The sequence below is a fragment of the Fukomys damarensis genome, unplaced genomic scaffold (assembly GCF_012274545.1).
Source record: "Fukomys damarensis isolate Sample0158 unplaced genomic scaffold, DMR_v1.0_HiC HiC_scaffold_9, whole genome shotgun sequence".
NCBI lineage: Eukaryota > Metazoa > Chordata > Mammalia > Rodentia > Bathyergidae > Fukomys > Fukomys damarensis.
In genome coordinates, this window is record NW_022900921.1 from 27,286,234 (window position 1) to 27,302,428 (window position 16,195).

The 16,195-nt window shown below is 37.3% G+C and overlaps 1 protein-coding gene across 3 annotated transcripts in view; it reads left to right on the forward strand.

Moving 5' to 3' along the window:
- Simc1 (SUMO interacting motifs containing 1) overlaps positions 1-16,195 on the forward strand; it is a 54,894-nt gene that overhangs the window by 33,699 nt on the left and 5,000 nt on the right. For 2 of the 3 annotated variants that reach the window (XM_010622132.3, XM_010622131.3), the window contains exons 6-9: positions 4,598-4,750; positions 6,771-6,899; positions 14,166-14,322; positions 14,496-14,580. In XM_010622132.3, coding sequence (XP_010620434.1) covers positions 4,598-4,750; positions 6,771-6,899; positions 14,166-14,322; positions 14,496-14,580 — 524 coding nt within the window. Of the gene's footprint in view, positions 1-4,597; positions 4,751-6,770; positions 6,900-8,846; positions 8,993-14,165; positions 14,323-14,495; positions 14,581-16,195 lie in introns of those variants that run through there. The other variant, XR_779804.3, reaches the window with a different exon arrangement.

Genomic DNA, 16,195 nt, shown 5'->3' on the forward strand with positions numbered 1-16,195 from the left:
GTATATATATTTGTATTAATATAAAAAGACTAATAGTATGTTATACATCAATGGCAGCAACAGCTTTTCCAGGTTCTACAGTCATCTGAACAAAATTATAGACATTCGGCACATTCCATTTAAAACAAAACAAAACAAAAAAACAGAGAAAAGAATAATATCCAGAAAACAGCAAAGTTGTGTTGCTGTTGTGGTACCTGGGACCATTTTTATTTTATTAGCACCTTAATCATCATCTGGAAAGAGAACATTCTAGAGTAATATCATTAAATGTAACTCTGATAAAGCATGGTCCCTACTATGTATCATAAAGCAGGTATAAGATATTTTACATTCATAGAGGTATGATACAGTACCGTCCTACATCGATAATACTAGAATCAGTTTTGGTTTGAAATTTACTTTGTCTGCAAATAAGATTGCTACCCCTGTTTTTTTCTGGGCTCCTGTCACATGGAGAATTGTTTTCTATCTTTTCACTTTCAGTCTGTGGGCTTCTTTCTGCACTCCTCTACTGAATTTTTAAATTTACTGTATTGTTCAGCTTCAACTCCAAAATTTCTGGTTGCTTCATTTTTACATTCCTGTTGGTTGAAATTCTAATTTTATGTATAGTTTTTTTGAACTCATTAAGCATTTTTTGATAGTTATTTAGGGTTCACATATTTCCATTTTTTAGGATAAAATTCTGCAGATTACTTTTATTCCTATAATTGGGCCATTTTTTCCCAGTGTTTCTTCTTGCTCTTTTTTGGTATCTACTCACTTGGAGAACAGCCCCTTCTCCCAGTCTTTGAAGACTAGCTTCATACAGGGAAGGAGCTTCACCAATCAGCCCTGTTTGAGTTTTGGGGGCTTCTCAAACCATTCCCATGGATGTGCCCTCTGAGTTCTATATGTAGATTCCCAATCAAAGGTTTTCAAGTTTCTTTCCTCAGTTTATAATCTCTTGCTGTCCCTGTGGTCTGCCACACCCTGGTCCTCTGAAGCAGCATCACACTCTTGAACTTCTATTCTCAGTGGCCTCCAGGAACCTTGTGTGTTGGGCCCCATCATGTTCTAGCACCATAAGACAGAAGCCAGTCCCTTGGGCAAACCCCCAGAAAAGAGGCATTGTTGGATGCAGGGTCTGGTGTCCTCTTTTTCTTGGATTCTTGTGGAGAATCTAGAAGCTTAGAATTTCCTCCCAATCAAAAGGCTCCATACTTGGGGGAAAGACTGTTGCAAGAGAATCCCATGAATTTCCTTCCCAAATTTGATGCCTCTGGTTCTGTGCTCATCTGGCAGGTGGACCCTCTTAAACTGGTCCTGGATTTCTCACAAAGGAAATGTATTTCGTTCATGTATTGTTGACTCTGTCTCCAGGGGGAAGAAGGAGGGCCCGGGCTTCATATTCTAAAAAGAGAATATATTTCTGTAGACTTAACTGCACAGTCAGGTGTGGAAAAGTGCAAAAGGTCTATGTGCTGAGATCTGAAGGATCCAAAGTCCTGGAGCTCAGTGTAGCATCCTGTATGAGTCCATGTCAGGAGGCCGAAGGGCCTGCACTGGAGGCTAAAGAGTCTGTGCTAGAAGCTCTGATGACACAGAAGCTAAAAGAAGGGATTTCAAGGGGACAGTTTCCTGTTTCTTTGGTTTTTTGAGACAGGGTCTCATTATGTAGTTGAGGCTGTCCTTGAACTCACTTTGCAGCCCAGGCTGGCCTTGAACTCTTTAGGGGGATGTTTACAGCCTTCAAATCCCAGTCAGGTATTCTGTTTTGTGCTGAAGCAATGAAGAAGAATTCATTTGTTCCAGCTGAGTCACCCCAGAATTTTTTTTTTTTTTTTTTAGACAGGGTTTCTCTTAATCAGTTAATTGTTCAAGCTGAACTCAACCTTGTGATCTTCCTGCCTCAGCCCCCCAGAGTGCTAAGATTATGAATGTGTGCCACCGTGCCCAATTTAAATAAGCTGTTTGATTCATTAAGATATGGATACTACGAAAAAATGGAAATAAAGCTTTTGTAAATAGGGAAGGGAGTAGGGGGTGAAGGGAGGTCAGAGGTATGGGGAAAAAATGAGAACCAAGACCTGTCATGTAAGGGTACAAGATCCCAATGATGAATGTAACTGTACTGTATACCTAAAATGTACCAATAAACTCAATGAGAATAAAAAAGACATGGATCCTAGATTGACAGGTGATTGCATTAGTGTATCCATATATTTATCTAAACTCATCAGATAAAACCTGTATAACCTATTCTATGTAAATTACACTTCAAACAGGAATTTTGGTGGGAGAGAGAGGACAGTTTGTCTCTTATATGACTTCCAGCTTCCACTTAAGAAGTCATAAGCTATTTTGATTACTGATTTTTTCATATATGTTCTGGTTTTTTCCTCTGGAAGTTTGTAAAATCCTCTTTTTGTTCCATATGTTTATTGTCTATATTTATTTTTTCTGTTCAGCATTCTTTGGGCCATTTCCATCTAGATAAATAATCTTTCATTTCTGGAAAATAGGACTTTTCATTTTTGTTGTTTCTCATTTTCAATAGCTCTCCCCTGCCCCACATAGTCCTTGTTAAAAATCAACAAATAGTGTACTGCCTTGTTTTCTGCTTCGCTGGACTCATGCCATCTCATATCCTTGATGATGATGGATTTTTGGTTTTGTTTATTTTCTGATTATCTCCATAATATCCATTTTCTCCAAGTTTTTTTTTTTTTGTGTGTGGGGGAGAGGTTGGTGTTGGCTATTTGATGTTAGAAGCTTTCCAGCTGGGTGTGGTGGCGCATGCCTGTAATCCCAGCACTCAGGAGGCTGAGGCAGGAGGATCACTGTGAGTTGGAGACCAGCCTGGGATTCATAGTGAGTTCCAGGTCAGCCTCAACTACATAGTGAGACCCTGTCTCAAAACAAAAAACAACAACATAAAAAAAGATGAAGCTTTCCAGATGTCTGCTGAGCTTTTTGGTAATCGATGTTACCATGGTGAAAAATTAGAGACTCAAAAGATGATGAAAGTTCTGAGGACATGGGAGGACTTGTCATTTCTGCATTTTCCCATAGGTGGAACTGGTTTCCCACTTCTTAGAAAATCTCCATGTTATTGTCTTCAGATCTTCTCTCTTTGGACTGGTTGGGTTTTCCAGAGAAGACTTTCATTCTCTTACACAAAAGATAAAGACCAGGATGCCAGGATTTTAGAAGAGAGGTGTGAGGAAAAATGACATGGGTCTCTGCATTCATCATGCATGTATTGCAGTTTCCTTCTTTGCTTTGGTGCCTGTGCCTCTACATTGTATCCTGTGTCCCAGACCAGAGACCCTCTGTCTTAACCTCTCCACAAAGGTAACCTGTAGTCCATTGGGCTGGAGAAGAGGTTCAAGGGGTGTAAATTTTTAAACTTCTTTCCGGCCATTCTACTGATTTTAACTTACCCCTGTTTACTCTTTCATCAGAGAAACCTTGTACTGCCATTGGCAGAGCTTACTGAACATTTTTTTCTTTCTTCCTTTTTTCTATAACTAGGATTAAATAGGATTACTCTTCTCTGTTGCTAGCCAAAGATTCAGCTTTATCCATTCTGCTAAATCAACTAAAATTTATCCCTTTGCCAAAGTCACAGACTAGGATTACACATTATCCTTAAAACATTACACATTTGGCTTATTTGTTTAGTTAATGGTTACCTTCAGTCAGTATCTTTCATTTCATTTCCCCAGGACCAAACACAAAAACAAAAAAAATTTTTAATAAAAGGCAGTGTGCTGTATTTAATTAATTGAAACTTTCATTTTTCATGTGATGTTTTATAAAGATTTGGCCATATTGCTTGTTGCTGTAACTTACTTATTTTGACTGCTCTGTAAAATTACGTAGTAGCTGATACTTTCATTTGACTTTTATCTTCCAAAATTTCACTGCTGCTGTTTTGTCTCTTCCTTGTGGATACTTTTTTTAAAAAATCATTTGCTATAATATCACTGGGGTCTTAAGAGTGAGCAAATTAGGCGTGTGCATTCAGTCCACCATTTTTATCTTGACTACCTAAGTGATCATCAAAAGTAATTTTGAAGGCTGGGGATTTAGCTCAGTGGCTCTGTACCCATCTTGCAAGCACAACTTTGATCCCCAGTATCAAAAAAGAGTAATTTTGACTGTAAGAGATGTTACTGCCTTATAGAGTCTAAGCTCTTTATGAGTTATGACTCCGTTGCACATTCATTAAATCTCAGTTATTAGCGTTAGTAGATGACACCTGATAGTAGAAAACTGACAAGAACTTACATAATCATCCAGTCCAACTCCCCACCTAGTTTGGAAATGTTCCTGGCCAGGAAGCCACAGATTGTATTCTTTGACCCCAGACACAGTAATTACAAGTCAAAGAGAAATGTTAATATTTTAGATAGCTTTGATGGCAATGCTGTAATTAAATATGGGATTTTCATAAGACTTGTTTAAATATTGAAAATAGACTAAAGCCCCCTTTGTTGCCATTGAAGAAATCTATGGACCTGGTATCCCAGGTGAAGGCTACAGTCCTGAGCATTATAAATATAACAGAAGTTAAAACCTTTTTTCTCTCATCTTTTTTCCATTGCAGAGATGTTATCAAGTGGCTGGTCAAAGCAGTAACTGAAGATGGATCAACTTCAAACCCAAGTGGCAACCAAACTTCTTCCAGAAGGGGACTTTTGAAAGCCAGCAGTGGCCACCCTGCTCCCGAGCCTAACCTAACCAAGAACACCAATCAACTGTAAGGGACAGGCACAGTGGTGTTTCCTGGGATTACTGGGACTTAGTGATTTAGAGAATAACACCAGTCCCAAAAGAGCAGCTTCCCCATAATTAACAAGCTCTTGCAACTTAGAATGATCCTTATTTAAGACTTAACTAAAGGCTAAATTTCTAATTCTTAAGGTAGAAGAAAAGCCAAAATGGCCAGATATAATGGCACACATCTATAATGCCAGCTATATATACAGTATATATATATATATATATACTGTATATATATATACTGTGAGAGGCTAAGGCAGGAGGATCACAAGTTTGAGTCCACTGTCAAAAAATAAAAATGGCTTGAGATGTAGCTCAGTGCAGAGATACTGAATTCAATTCCCTGTACTAAAAAAAAAAAAAAGAAAGAAAAAGAAATTTCACCAGCTAAATACAAGTTCACAATATAGAAATGAAACAAAAGCTAGAGGACTCTGCCATATTCCTGGATTCAGGTACTGTGGCTACTCACTGCTGTAGGTATCTGCTGACTTAGAGGAGTGGTAGGTAGTGGGAGTTCCAGCAGCTTTCTAATGCTCAGGAACCTATGCTTCACTCCCTTTTCCCTCATAGAAAAATAGTTCAACCTGGCTCAGACCAGGGCAGGTTCTGTTACTTCAGACTGCATTGTAAAACATTCATGGAAATTTTTTTTGTTGGGGGGAAGTTGAAAGTGGACCTGGTATTTTTTGAGAGACACTAATATTTAAGAGGCGAGGGCTTTCCTAACACAAGTAATCTAGAATTTTATGTCTATTTTACTGGTAAAAGGCAGTCATTCTTGACATTTCAAATATAGCCTTTGCCCCTAAATTCACATATGGCAACTAAATAATGTAATTAGATCAACCTGATTTTTTATATTAGAACTGTAGTTTTCAACTAATTTCGGAGACAGTCTTATTCAAAGGGGGACTGTTTTAGAACAATGAAGCATTGGGCATATTGGGGAAGAGCCTAAAGTTGGGTTACCCCAGAGTCTCCATTTATGGACCCAAGGGGAAGCAGACATGGTTTCTTTAGTGGAAGGTAACCTCATCTAATGTAATTAAATTTGTAAGTAAATATTAATAGAAATAACAATAGGACCCCCTAAAAGTTCATTGTAGCATGATCTTATCAGCAATAATTATAGATGTTAATATTTACCGTCATTGAGTAGCTATCTGTCAAATACTTTTCACGTCTCTTACAACTTTATGAAATAGATGATAATATTCTCCCTTTTAATAGGTAAACAGACCTGGACTCAGAACAATTTAGTAATTTGTTGAAGATTGAACAGCTTATCACTAAAGAGCCAAAATTTGTGCCAAAGTACTTTACCTACCTATTGTGTCACTAGCTGTGGATTTTCTTAAAATAAAACCTTTCTTCTGTCACAGTTAATACATATTAGAAAAGGCTGGCATCAGGCTGGCTTACCTTTTTGAGGTATTGCCCAGATTCCTAAAGCTATGTCAGGCTGTCTCTAACCACAGTCAGGTCTGATGGGAGGAGTCAGGTTCCAACAGTGGAAGTTCCGAGATTGTATGTAGTAAGAAAGTACTGTACTGTAAAGGAACCAGTTGAAGGGAGAAAATTATATGGCAGATATATAATTACTCCAATATCAAATAAATTTTTATTCATTTTGGACCTGGTTTTCTTCACTTACAAAAGAGGAAAAGGTTAGATTATAGGTAGTCCTTAAAGTTTTCTGGATCCTTTAAATTATATGGTTCTATTTTTTAGTTTAAAAGCAACTTGCTTTTGCAGCTTACCCTGAGGTTCTGAGAGGTTCAGATAGTATGATCTGGCAAAAGGGATTCAGGTGGGTAAAATTGCTAAATGGAAGTGCGCTCCTGTCTTGAGTAAGTTCTTTCCTGATCTAGTGTGTGCTTTACAAAATCCTTTAGTTGTCTGTATTCTTGTACACTTGTAGGGATCTCCTCGCAGTCACAAGGGACCTTGTGCCTGGCCTTCCCACTTACTTGTGTCCTTTGTTCTGGACTCAGGATTGTATGCCAGCTTCAGAGGATGCTGTCCATAGCTGTGGAGGTGGACAGGACTCCCACCTGCAGCTCCAATAAAATTGCCGAGATGATGTTTGGGTTTGTACTGGATATACCTCAGAGGAGTCAGAGGTGAGTCCAGTTTGTTTTTGTTTTTGTTTTTTCATTAAAAAGAAAGAGACTTCTAGGTCATTTTTCATAAATTATGTTTTCTATCTGTATTGCTGCTAAAAGCAGAATTTCAAGAGAAAAGCCTTAGGCTGGGGATTTAGCTCAGTGTCACCACGCCTGCCTTGCAAGCACAAGGTCCTGAGTTCAGTCATTGGTACTGCAAAAAAAAAAAAAAAAAAAAAAAAGAGAGAGAGAGGGAAAGGGGGAAGGTGGGGAGGGAGACCTAAACTATAGTTTAAAAAGGAAGAAATGAATCCTTTATGTATCTTTGACCATCTGAGATTCCCAACTAATTGCTATTACTTGCAAATAAGACATAATTTTTGGGAAAAGTCAAGATACCCTAAATGGACACTGAATTTTCCTCATATCTATTTGGCAAATAACATCTTTCAAATTTAGATTTAAAATAGACAAAAAAATAAAACCTGGCCCTACTCTCAAACTCTCTCAGAAAGGATAAATTGGCCCCCCTCCCCTATTTTACTAGAAGATACTTTGTTTTTTAATTTAATTTTAAATCTAGATATAATTTACATACAATTATGTAAATAATTTACAAAATTATCATTCAGTGAGTCTTGGCAAATGCATTCATCTGCATAAGTTGTCATTTCTCAGTGGCTTATTGGTAATGTATTGAAAAACTGCAACCTTGATAAATTCCTTTATTCTAGTAGATTTTTCTGTTTTTTTAAGGATTTTCTACATATTACAGTTATGTTATCTGCAATAAAAAAGTCTAATGTCTTCCTTTTAAATATATATGCCTTTCCTTCTTTTTCTTGCCTTGCTTCTGATCTTAAGGAGAGAACATTCAGTCTGACCATTAAATGTAAATTTATCTATAGATGTTTCATAGGTGCTCTTTGTCAGATTGAGGAAATTCTCTCCATTTCTGGTTTACTGAGTGTTTTTCTGAAGAATAGTTGTAATTTGTCAAGTATATATTCTACACCTGTTGAAATTAGCATAATATTTCTTCTTTATTGGTGTGAGGAGTTATACTGATTCCTGTAACTTCTTAAATTTTAATCAACTTGCATTCCTGGAGTAAAAATCTTACTTAGCTGCATGTTACCCTTTTTATATATTGATGGATTCCAGTTGTTAGTATTTTGTTAAGGATTTTTTTTTTACAAGAACAATATTCTGTAATTTTATTTTCCTGTAATGTTTAATTTCATTCTTATTTAAGGAAAAATAAAACTACACTGAAATACTATTTCTTGCCTACCTAAAAAGTAAAAAAATTTAAAGAATAATAATATACTCTACTAGTAAGGCTTTGAGAATTCATTGCTGTTGGAAATGCAAAAATAATACAAGCCTAATGAGTGGAAAGTTTGCAGTTTGGAACAGAACTAAATGTGCCTTTACCTCTTGACACTGCAACCTCGCTTCTAGAATTCACCCTGAAGTCACACTTCTAAGAACAGGAAAATACATATGCACAAGGGTATTCACTATAGCATTGGTTGTAATTAGTTGGAAATAGTAGAAAGAACCCAAATGCTCAAACATAAGACAGTGGGTTGAATATCTATTATATATCTGCATGATGGAGTACTATGCAGTTTTAGAAAAATAAAAATTAAAAAATAAAAGGACATTTTCTACTAATTGATTTCCAAGATATACTGTTGTTTTTAAAAAGGCAAAATACAAAGATGAGTAAAAAAATCTATGTATCTCTCAAAAAAAAGAGAAATCTGAAAGTACATAATCATTTGTGAAAAAAAGCCGTAGAACAATAAAATTGTTTATGTAAAGAGCATGGGTGAGAATGGGATAGAAGAAGGAAAAGGTACTGCTCAGGGAGTGGTAACGGAGACAATGGTAGTGGTGGTAAATAAGTCCTTTCTTGAGGATGTCTTCTTCCATTTTTTTTTTTTTTTTTGGTACCAGGGATCAAACCACTGAGCAAATCCCCAGCCCTTGAGTATGCCTTTTTGTATAGTTACAACTTTTAAACTTTGTTAAAGTTGCATACGTAAAAAGAAGAAAGAAACAGAAGAAATCAACAAGGAAGTTCTTAAGTATGCTTAAAACAGGTAACAACAGAAATAAATTAACTGTATTTTAAATTACTGAAATGGGAAGGGAGTGATGAGCCCAAGTAACTTGTTAAAAGCTTAATTTTTAAATAATTATGGATTTACAAGAAGTTGCAGAAACTATTAGAAGTATTATGTACCTTTTACCCCATTTTTCCACAGTGATTGCATCTCCCACAACTATAATACATATCACAGAGTATATTAACATTTATGCAATCCAAGAGACTTTATTCAGATTTCTTCTGTTGTGCATGCACTCCGTTGATGTATAGCTCTATGCAGTTTATTATGTGTAGATTTATGTAACCACCACTGCTGTCAAGACACAGCTGTTCCATCAGCACAGGGATCGCCCCTGCTTCCCTTTTATAGCCACAACCACCCGTCCTCCCAGTGCCTGACAACCACTAATCTATTCTCCATCTCTGTCCAAGCAATATATAACACAATATTTGGACTAAATGCATTCATACTAAAGACAAACTGGACTGTAAATAAGTATTGTGATTTTTTTTGTTTGTTTGTTTGTTTGGCACTAGGGATCAAACTCTGGTCCTTGTGCTTGCAAGGCAGGTGGCAGAACCACTGAGCTAAATCCCCAGCCCTGACTGTAAATAAATATTGAACTCAAGTTTCTAGCTTTCTTTTCACAGAGGTATGGTTAGCAATTCCAAAACCATCGTGTATATTCTAGGATTAAACAAATACAGTATTGTAGATAATGAGAACTGTGTTTCTCACTGAGAGACTAGGGTTACACATATGAAAAGGGGAAAGAATAGAAGGAGCCCTGTGGTGCTGGATTGGAATTGGAGATATCATTATAAACTTATGGGTTCGAATAAGTATGAATAAATGTAGGAATAGAAGTAGACATATGAAGGGTGCACTTATTATTTATATAACATATATGTGTATGTGTGCGTATGTGTATTCATGTATGTTTTCCTACCTTAGTGCACTCAGCATAGAAGTCTTACGCTGTAGTTTCAGTGGGCATATCTCATACTTAGATTTTTGTTTCTGAATACCAGTTTACAATAAAAAAAAACTGAAGTTCCTTGAGGAATGACTGATTCCAATGTAGAAGAAGAGAAAGTACAATATAAGTCTGAAACATCCTGTGTCAGAAAGTAGAGTATTCAAAGAATGTTCAGAATGTCTAAAGACACATGAGTCAGCTTAAAGATGCTTCCACTGACCAAATCTGGGATAATTTGAACCTCAAAATGATATTAACAGTGAAAATTTTAATCTGTCAAGAAAAGGGAATCCGTTTGTTCCAATATTGACAGGAAGAAAAGGAACCTTTCTCCTTATAGTAGAAAGCCACTAGAAATACTAGAAATGATGGGTTAAGATAAAAAGTATTGTTTGGCAACTATCATCATAATAATTTAGATGCGAATGGATACTAAAATGGTGAAATTTTATAGGTAACAAGATACTTTCATAGTCTCAACTTATATCCTCATAAGATACTCAAGGTAAAAACAGTAAAATAGAGACACTGCCTTAATAAAGTGATAAAAATTAATTGCAGCAGGACAAATGGGCACTGTGTGCCTCTTGATATGATACACAGAATAACAAAGCATCTTTATTCTAAAAATGTATAACCTTGATTTGTTTGTAGGAAAACATCTGACAAATCTCAAATGAGAGACATTCTATGAAAAAATGACTTGTGCATTCAAAAATATCAGTATCATGAAAACAGTAACATTGAGGAATTGTCCTGTCATCACATGGCCAGGTGTGGTGGTGCATGGCTGTAATCAAAGCACTTAGAAGCACAAAGATCACCAGTTGAAGCCCAGTCTGGAGCTCATAGCATGACCCTATCTTAAATACCCACTCTTTAGGGCCAGGGATTTAGCTTTAATAAATCAATAAAACAGACAACTAAATGCTATGCATGATCTGGGATTTTTGGGGGAGGGGATAGGAATAATATTAAGGCAAGAATAACAATTTGATTAAGGTTTGTGGTTGAAATATTAGCATGTGTTTGTTAATTTCCTGACTTATCTTTGTACTTTGTTATGTAAGACTTAACACCTAATACACCCATTGTCTTGCTGTGTTTCCTATTTGTCTTGTTTGTTCTTGTTCACTGAATTTTTGTTTTTTGTTTTTTCTTTTTTGGCTTTTGTTGGGTTAGTCAAGCATTTTCTATTGTTTCATTTTCTCCTGTTGGCTTTTTAGCTCTTTTTTATTACAAATTTATTATGACATAGATTCACTTGCATTTGTAAGGAATAACACAGAAAGTTCCCATTTACTTTTTCCCCAATTTTCTCCAATGCTAACTTTTTGCAGAACTATAGTACAGCATGACAGCAACGATGTTGTGGGGCCAGGGATTTCACTCAGTGATTCCGCTGCCTGCCTCCCAAGTGCAAGGTCTTGAGTTCAATCCCCGGTACCATATAAATAAAAGATGTTGTGATTGACATATGCCGAGATAAACATGTCCATCTCTTCAAGAATTAGTGTACCCACTTTCCTTCTGTACCCTAGTCCCTTCCTAACCCCTGGCAATCATTAATCTCCATTTTTATAATTCTGTCTTCTCAAGGATGCTATGTAAATAGAATCATATATTATGTAAACTTTTGGGATTGGCTTTTTCACTTAGGGTAATTCTCTAGGGATTTGTCCAAGTTGTAACAGTTCTTGGGCTGGGGATTTAACTCAGTGGTTCCACTGCGTGCCTTGCTGCCTTTCAAGGGCAAGGGCCGGAGTTCGATCCCCAGTATGAAAAAAAAATAGAGTAACAGTTCTTTGTAGATGTTGTCCAACACCTGAAAAATTTGAGCCAGGCATGGTTGCGCATACCTGTAATCCCAACACTTGGGAGGCTGAGGCAGGAAGATTGGCCAGAAGTTCGAGGCCAGCCTGAACTACATAGCAAGACTTTGACTCAAAAAAAAAAAAAAAAAAAAAAAAAAAAAAAAAAAAAAAAAAAAAAAAAAAAAAAAAAAAAACCTTTGTTTTTTTTTGGAATAACTTCAATTATAATAATGTGAAGTTCTTTATATGAAAATAAACTTTCAGAAAAGAAAGAGATAAAAGTTTTCAAAAATGTTTAAGATTATTAAAACTTTTGAGTACTAAAAAGCAAAACTGGACATGGTAGCACATGCCTATAATTTAGGAGCCAGAAGCAAGAGAATTATAAGTTTGAGGCCAGCCTGGGCAACTCAGTGAGACTCTGCCTCAAAATGAGGGGGGTGCCAGGGATTTAACTCAGTGGTGCCGCCACCTTGGATCAGTGGTCCCGAGTTTGACCCCTGGTACCAAAAAATAAAATAAGGGATAGGGATGTATCTCAGTGGTAGAGCATTTGCTTAGCATGCATGAGGCTTTGGAGTCAGTCCGCTGTACAAAAAAAAAGAATACTAAGAAGCAAAAACTTTATTCGTTCTGAATAAACACAGAAAGCTATGTTTTACACAAATAATACACATCTAGTATGGCAAAACAAAGGTAAGGTGGAAAAAGAAAACAAAAATGAATACTTTTTTTTGAGACCAGGTCTGCATTTCAGTGAGAGTGCATGTACTTGCCAAGAATGTGCAGGGTCCAGGGTTAGAGTCTGGGACTAGAGGTGTACAATGTACCCCCTATTTTTCATTTTTATAAATTCAGTGATACAGAGAATTCCCTAATTTTCCTAATATTGCAAAACTGCTGAGGCAGGATATGTAGTGAAGCAGGACTTAAAAGAAGTCCTTCCCAGCCTTGGGCACGCCCTACCCCTATTATCCTCCCTCACCTGTAGCTGTAACTCCTTGTTCTAGTACAGATAAAATTAACTATATCCTGTAAATAAGGTTTATTATACTTTGTTCTTATATGATTCATAAGACCCTGTCTTCTTTCAAGGCAAAGTTATAAAACTGCCCTTGTGCTGTTCTGGTACACTCACTTGCTAGGTCACTAGAAAAACCACCCCTTTGACAAAATGTATAAAAGCTAGAACTTCTATTTGTTCAACTCTCAGCCTTGAGACATGAGTCCATTTGAGCCAGTGTTCAATTTAATCCTCCTGATTCCCATTGATCTGTCTTGTCCCTTGGAATTTCACAACAGTAGGAGAAAAATCTTTGGTGCTGGGTCTGGCTTTTTTGCTTGTTGACTAAGCAAGACACGCTGTTCTCATTGCCATCTCCTCATCTGTTCCCAAGCTGTCTGCCTACCAAAGTGCTATGGGTCTCAGAACTGGCAAGGACAACCAGACAAACCAGAAATCTTCTGCAGTCCAAAGATGCACCCTGTGTATCTGAGATTCACAGGCTTTTCTAGAGAGCTCACTGCTTTTAGAACAAGAGTGTGATTGACTGTCCTGATGCACGGCTTAGGTTTTGTCACAGAAGTGCTTCAGCCCGCCATTGCTGTGAAACCCTCCACAGAATGGCAAAGTCAAGGACAAGAGTCTCTCTGGAACTGTCGAGTCTCAGACCCTGAAATTTAAAAGCTGCAATGCCACAGTTGTGTGTTTCTTTACTTCTCTGATGTCTGTTTTACCTCCGTTGAAATGCCTCCTGCCTTGAACCTCCTTTGCTCCTCCTAGACCAGTGATGGCGAACCTTTTAGAGCTCTCAGTGATACAAACAGCCTGCTGCCACATGCGTGCCGTAGGTTTGCCACAGGTTGCCACCACTGCCCTAGACCGTGTCATCAGCGCCTGCCCTGAAGTCCCTGGCCGGATGTGTTCTCTTGTGCGAATTGTTGGAGCACTGTTAGCACTCCACATATCTGCACACGTGGCCTCTCGCCTTTAAGTACCATTGTGTACCTCTTGCCCCTGTTCAACTAGAGTGATGCCTTCTTTTATTTATCTTACTTTCCTTCTTCAGTAGTTGTACATTACAAACATTCAGAAATATTTATTCTCATGACTAATTCTTATACTACCGTGTCTTTTTATTGTGTCCTAAACTTGTCTTTTTCAAATGTCAAAGATTTTCCTCTTATCCCAGCAATTGTTACTTTATAAACAAATCCATTTCTGTCCTGTCCATAGGCATTATGAGTTCATAGGCCTCTACTGTATACCTTCTTTCAGCTATTTTTGGTTGGGACAGATGTAAAGACCATTCATAGTTAATTGTGGTATATGTTCTTTGAAATGTGATTGTGATGGTCCCTCTTCACACAGGGAGATGTTCTTTACAACCATGGAAAGCCACCTACTGCGCTGCAAGGTGTTGGAAATCATATTCCTCCACAGTTGTGAGACGCCCACACGCCTGCCCCTGTGTCTGGCCCAGGCTCTCTATTTCCTGAATAATTCCACCTCACTGCTCAAGTGCCAGGTACATTGTTTCCTGCTTCAATTCTAAGCCTAGAACACCTTTTCCCTAATCCTTCCCATGAGATTTTTAGCTTAAAATGAAACCGCTTGAGCATTATGTAAAAAGTGGCTTGAAAATTGTGTGAAAATTTTAACTGAGGAAGTCATTATCAATTACTGTTACTATCTCTGCAGTCTGATAAAACCCAGTGGCAGACATGGGATGAGCTGGTTGAGCATCTGCAGTTTCTGTTATCCAGTTATCAACATGTTTTAGGAGGTAAGATGGACTTGCTCACAAATAGATAGTGTGGGAGGTATCACGGTGGACATTATTATGAATAGTAGTTACTCGGGATTCTAATTTATTCACTTAAGTAAAGCACTTTTCCTTGGTTGTACTAAAGTATTGAACATATAGCATCGGCAGATTATTCTCAAATACTAAGGAAAATGTGTACATGTAAATATACTTGCCCATGATTGTGATACAGTTGACTTTGACTCAGTAATGGCACATGAAGGTAAAAGAACCCTTAGATCCCTGAGAAAGCTATTGTGGAGACATGTTTTTTAAAGAACGGTCTGAATTTAAAGACAGAAAGTCTGACTTTAAATCCCAGCTCCACCCCTTCCTCTGGTTGGGGGACCTGAGACAGTTTAGAATAAGTTAGCACATCATATTTCTGCTTAAAGACTTCAGTTTAAACTTCTTAAGGATAAGGATACTCTCCTACAAACCATCCACTGTTCATCACACCCAAGAAAATGATTCTTGGTAGAATATTATCTAATGTTGTCCCATATTATCCTATACAGGTGATTGGTTTTGTTTTGAGCTAGGTTCTAGCCAAGTATTAAGCGTTATACTTATAGTAATGCTTTGGCTTCTTCCTTTTTTCTTTTTTTGTTGTTTGTTTTTTGTTTTTGTTTATCCTGAGACAGGTTGACCCAGGCCCAGACTGGCCTCAAACTTGGAGAAATCTCACCTCAGCCTCCAAGTGCTGGGATTATAGGAATGCACCACCAATATCTAACATTTTACTTGTCTTTCATAACAAGACTTTTTTTTAAGAGTCCCAGCCTATAGTTTTGTAGACTGTCCCATAATTGGAATTGTGTGATTGTTTCCTCATGATCAAAATTCATGTTAAAATTTATTGGCACAATTACCAAATAGATGACAGTATATCTTTCCTGTAATTCCAGCACTCTGGCAAGCTGGGGTAGGAAGATTCCAGTTCAAGCCCAGACTGGGCAACTTAGAGACTTAGTGAAACCCACTACCAAAAAAAAAAAAAAAAAGTCATTGTCATTTGGGACAAGGTAGCATCTATAAGACTTCTCCATTATTTTCCCTTTACTAGTAAGTAAAAAGTGGGTGAAATTTTTAGACTGTGACCATCCTATTCAACTTTTTGCTTGATGGCTTTAGCATCCATTTGGGTTTTTACTTCAATCAAATAGTATGTTGAAGCCGGGTGCGGTGGTGCACGCCTATAATCCCAGCACTTGGGAGGCTGAGGCAGGAGGATCATTGTGAGTTTGAGACCAGCCTGGGCCACATAGTGAGTTCCAGGTCAGTCTCAACTACATAGTGAGACCCTGTCTCAAAAAACCAAAAAGAAAAAAAAAAATAGTATGTTGAAAAGTGGCAGTATTCTAGTTAAACCTTTCATTCTGCAGTTAACTGGACTTCTTGTGGTGAGGGGGAAGAAAAAGGACTCCTACAAACCTGTAATTTTTTTAAAACCATATACTCAGGACTTTATTTTTTCTTTTTATTGAGTTTATTGGTACAATCTAGGTATACAATACAGTTACATTCATCATTGGGATTCTGTACCTTTACATAATAGGTCTTGATTCTCATTTTTTCCCCTTGCCCCTGCCCC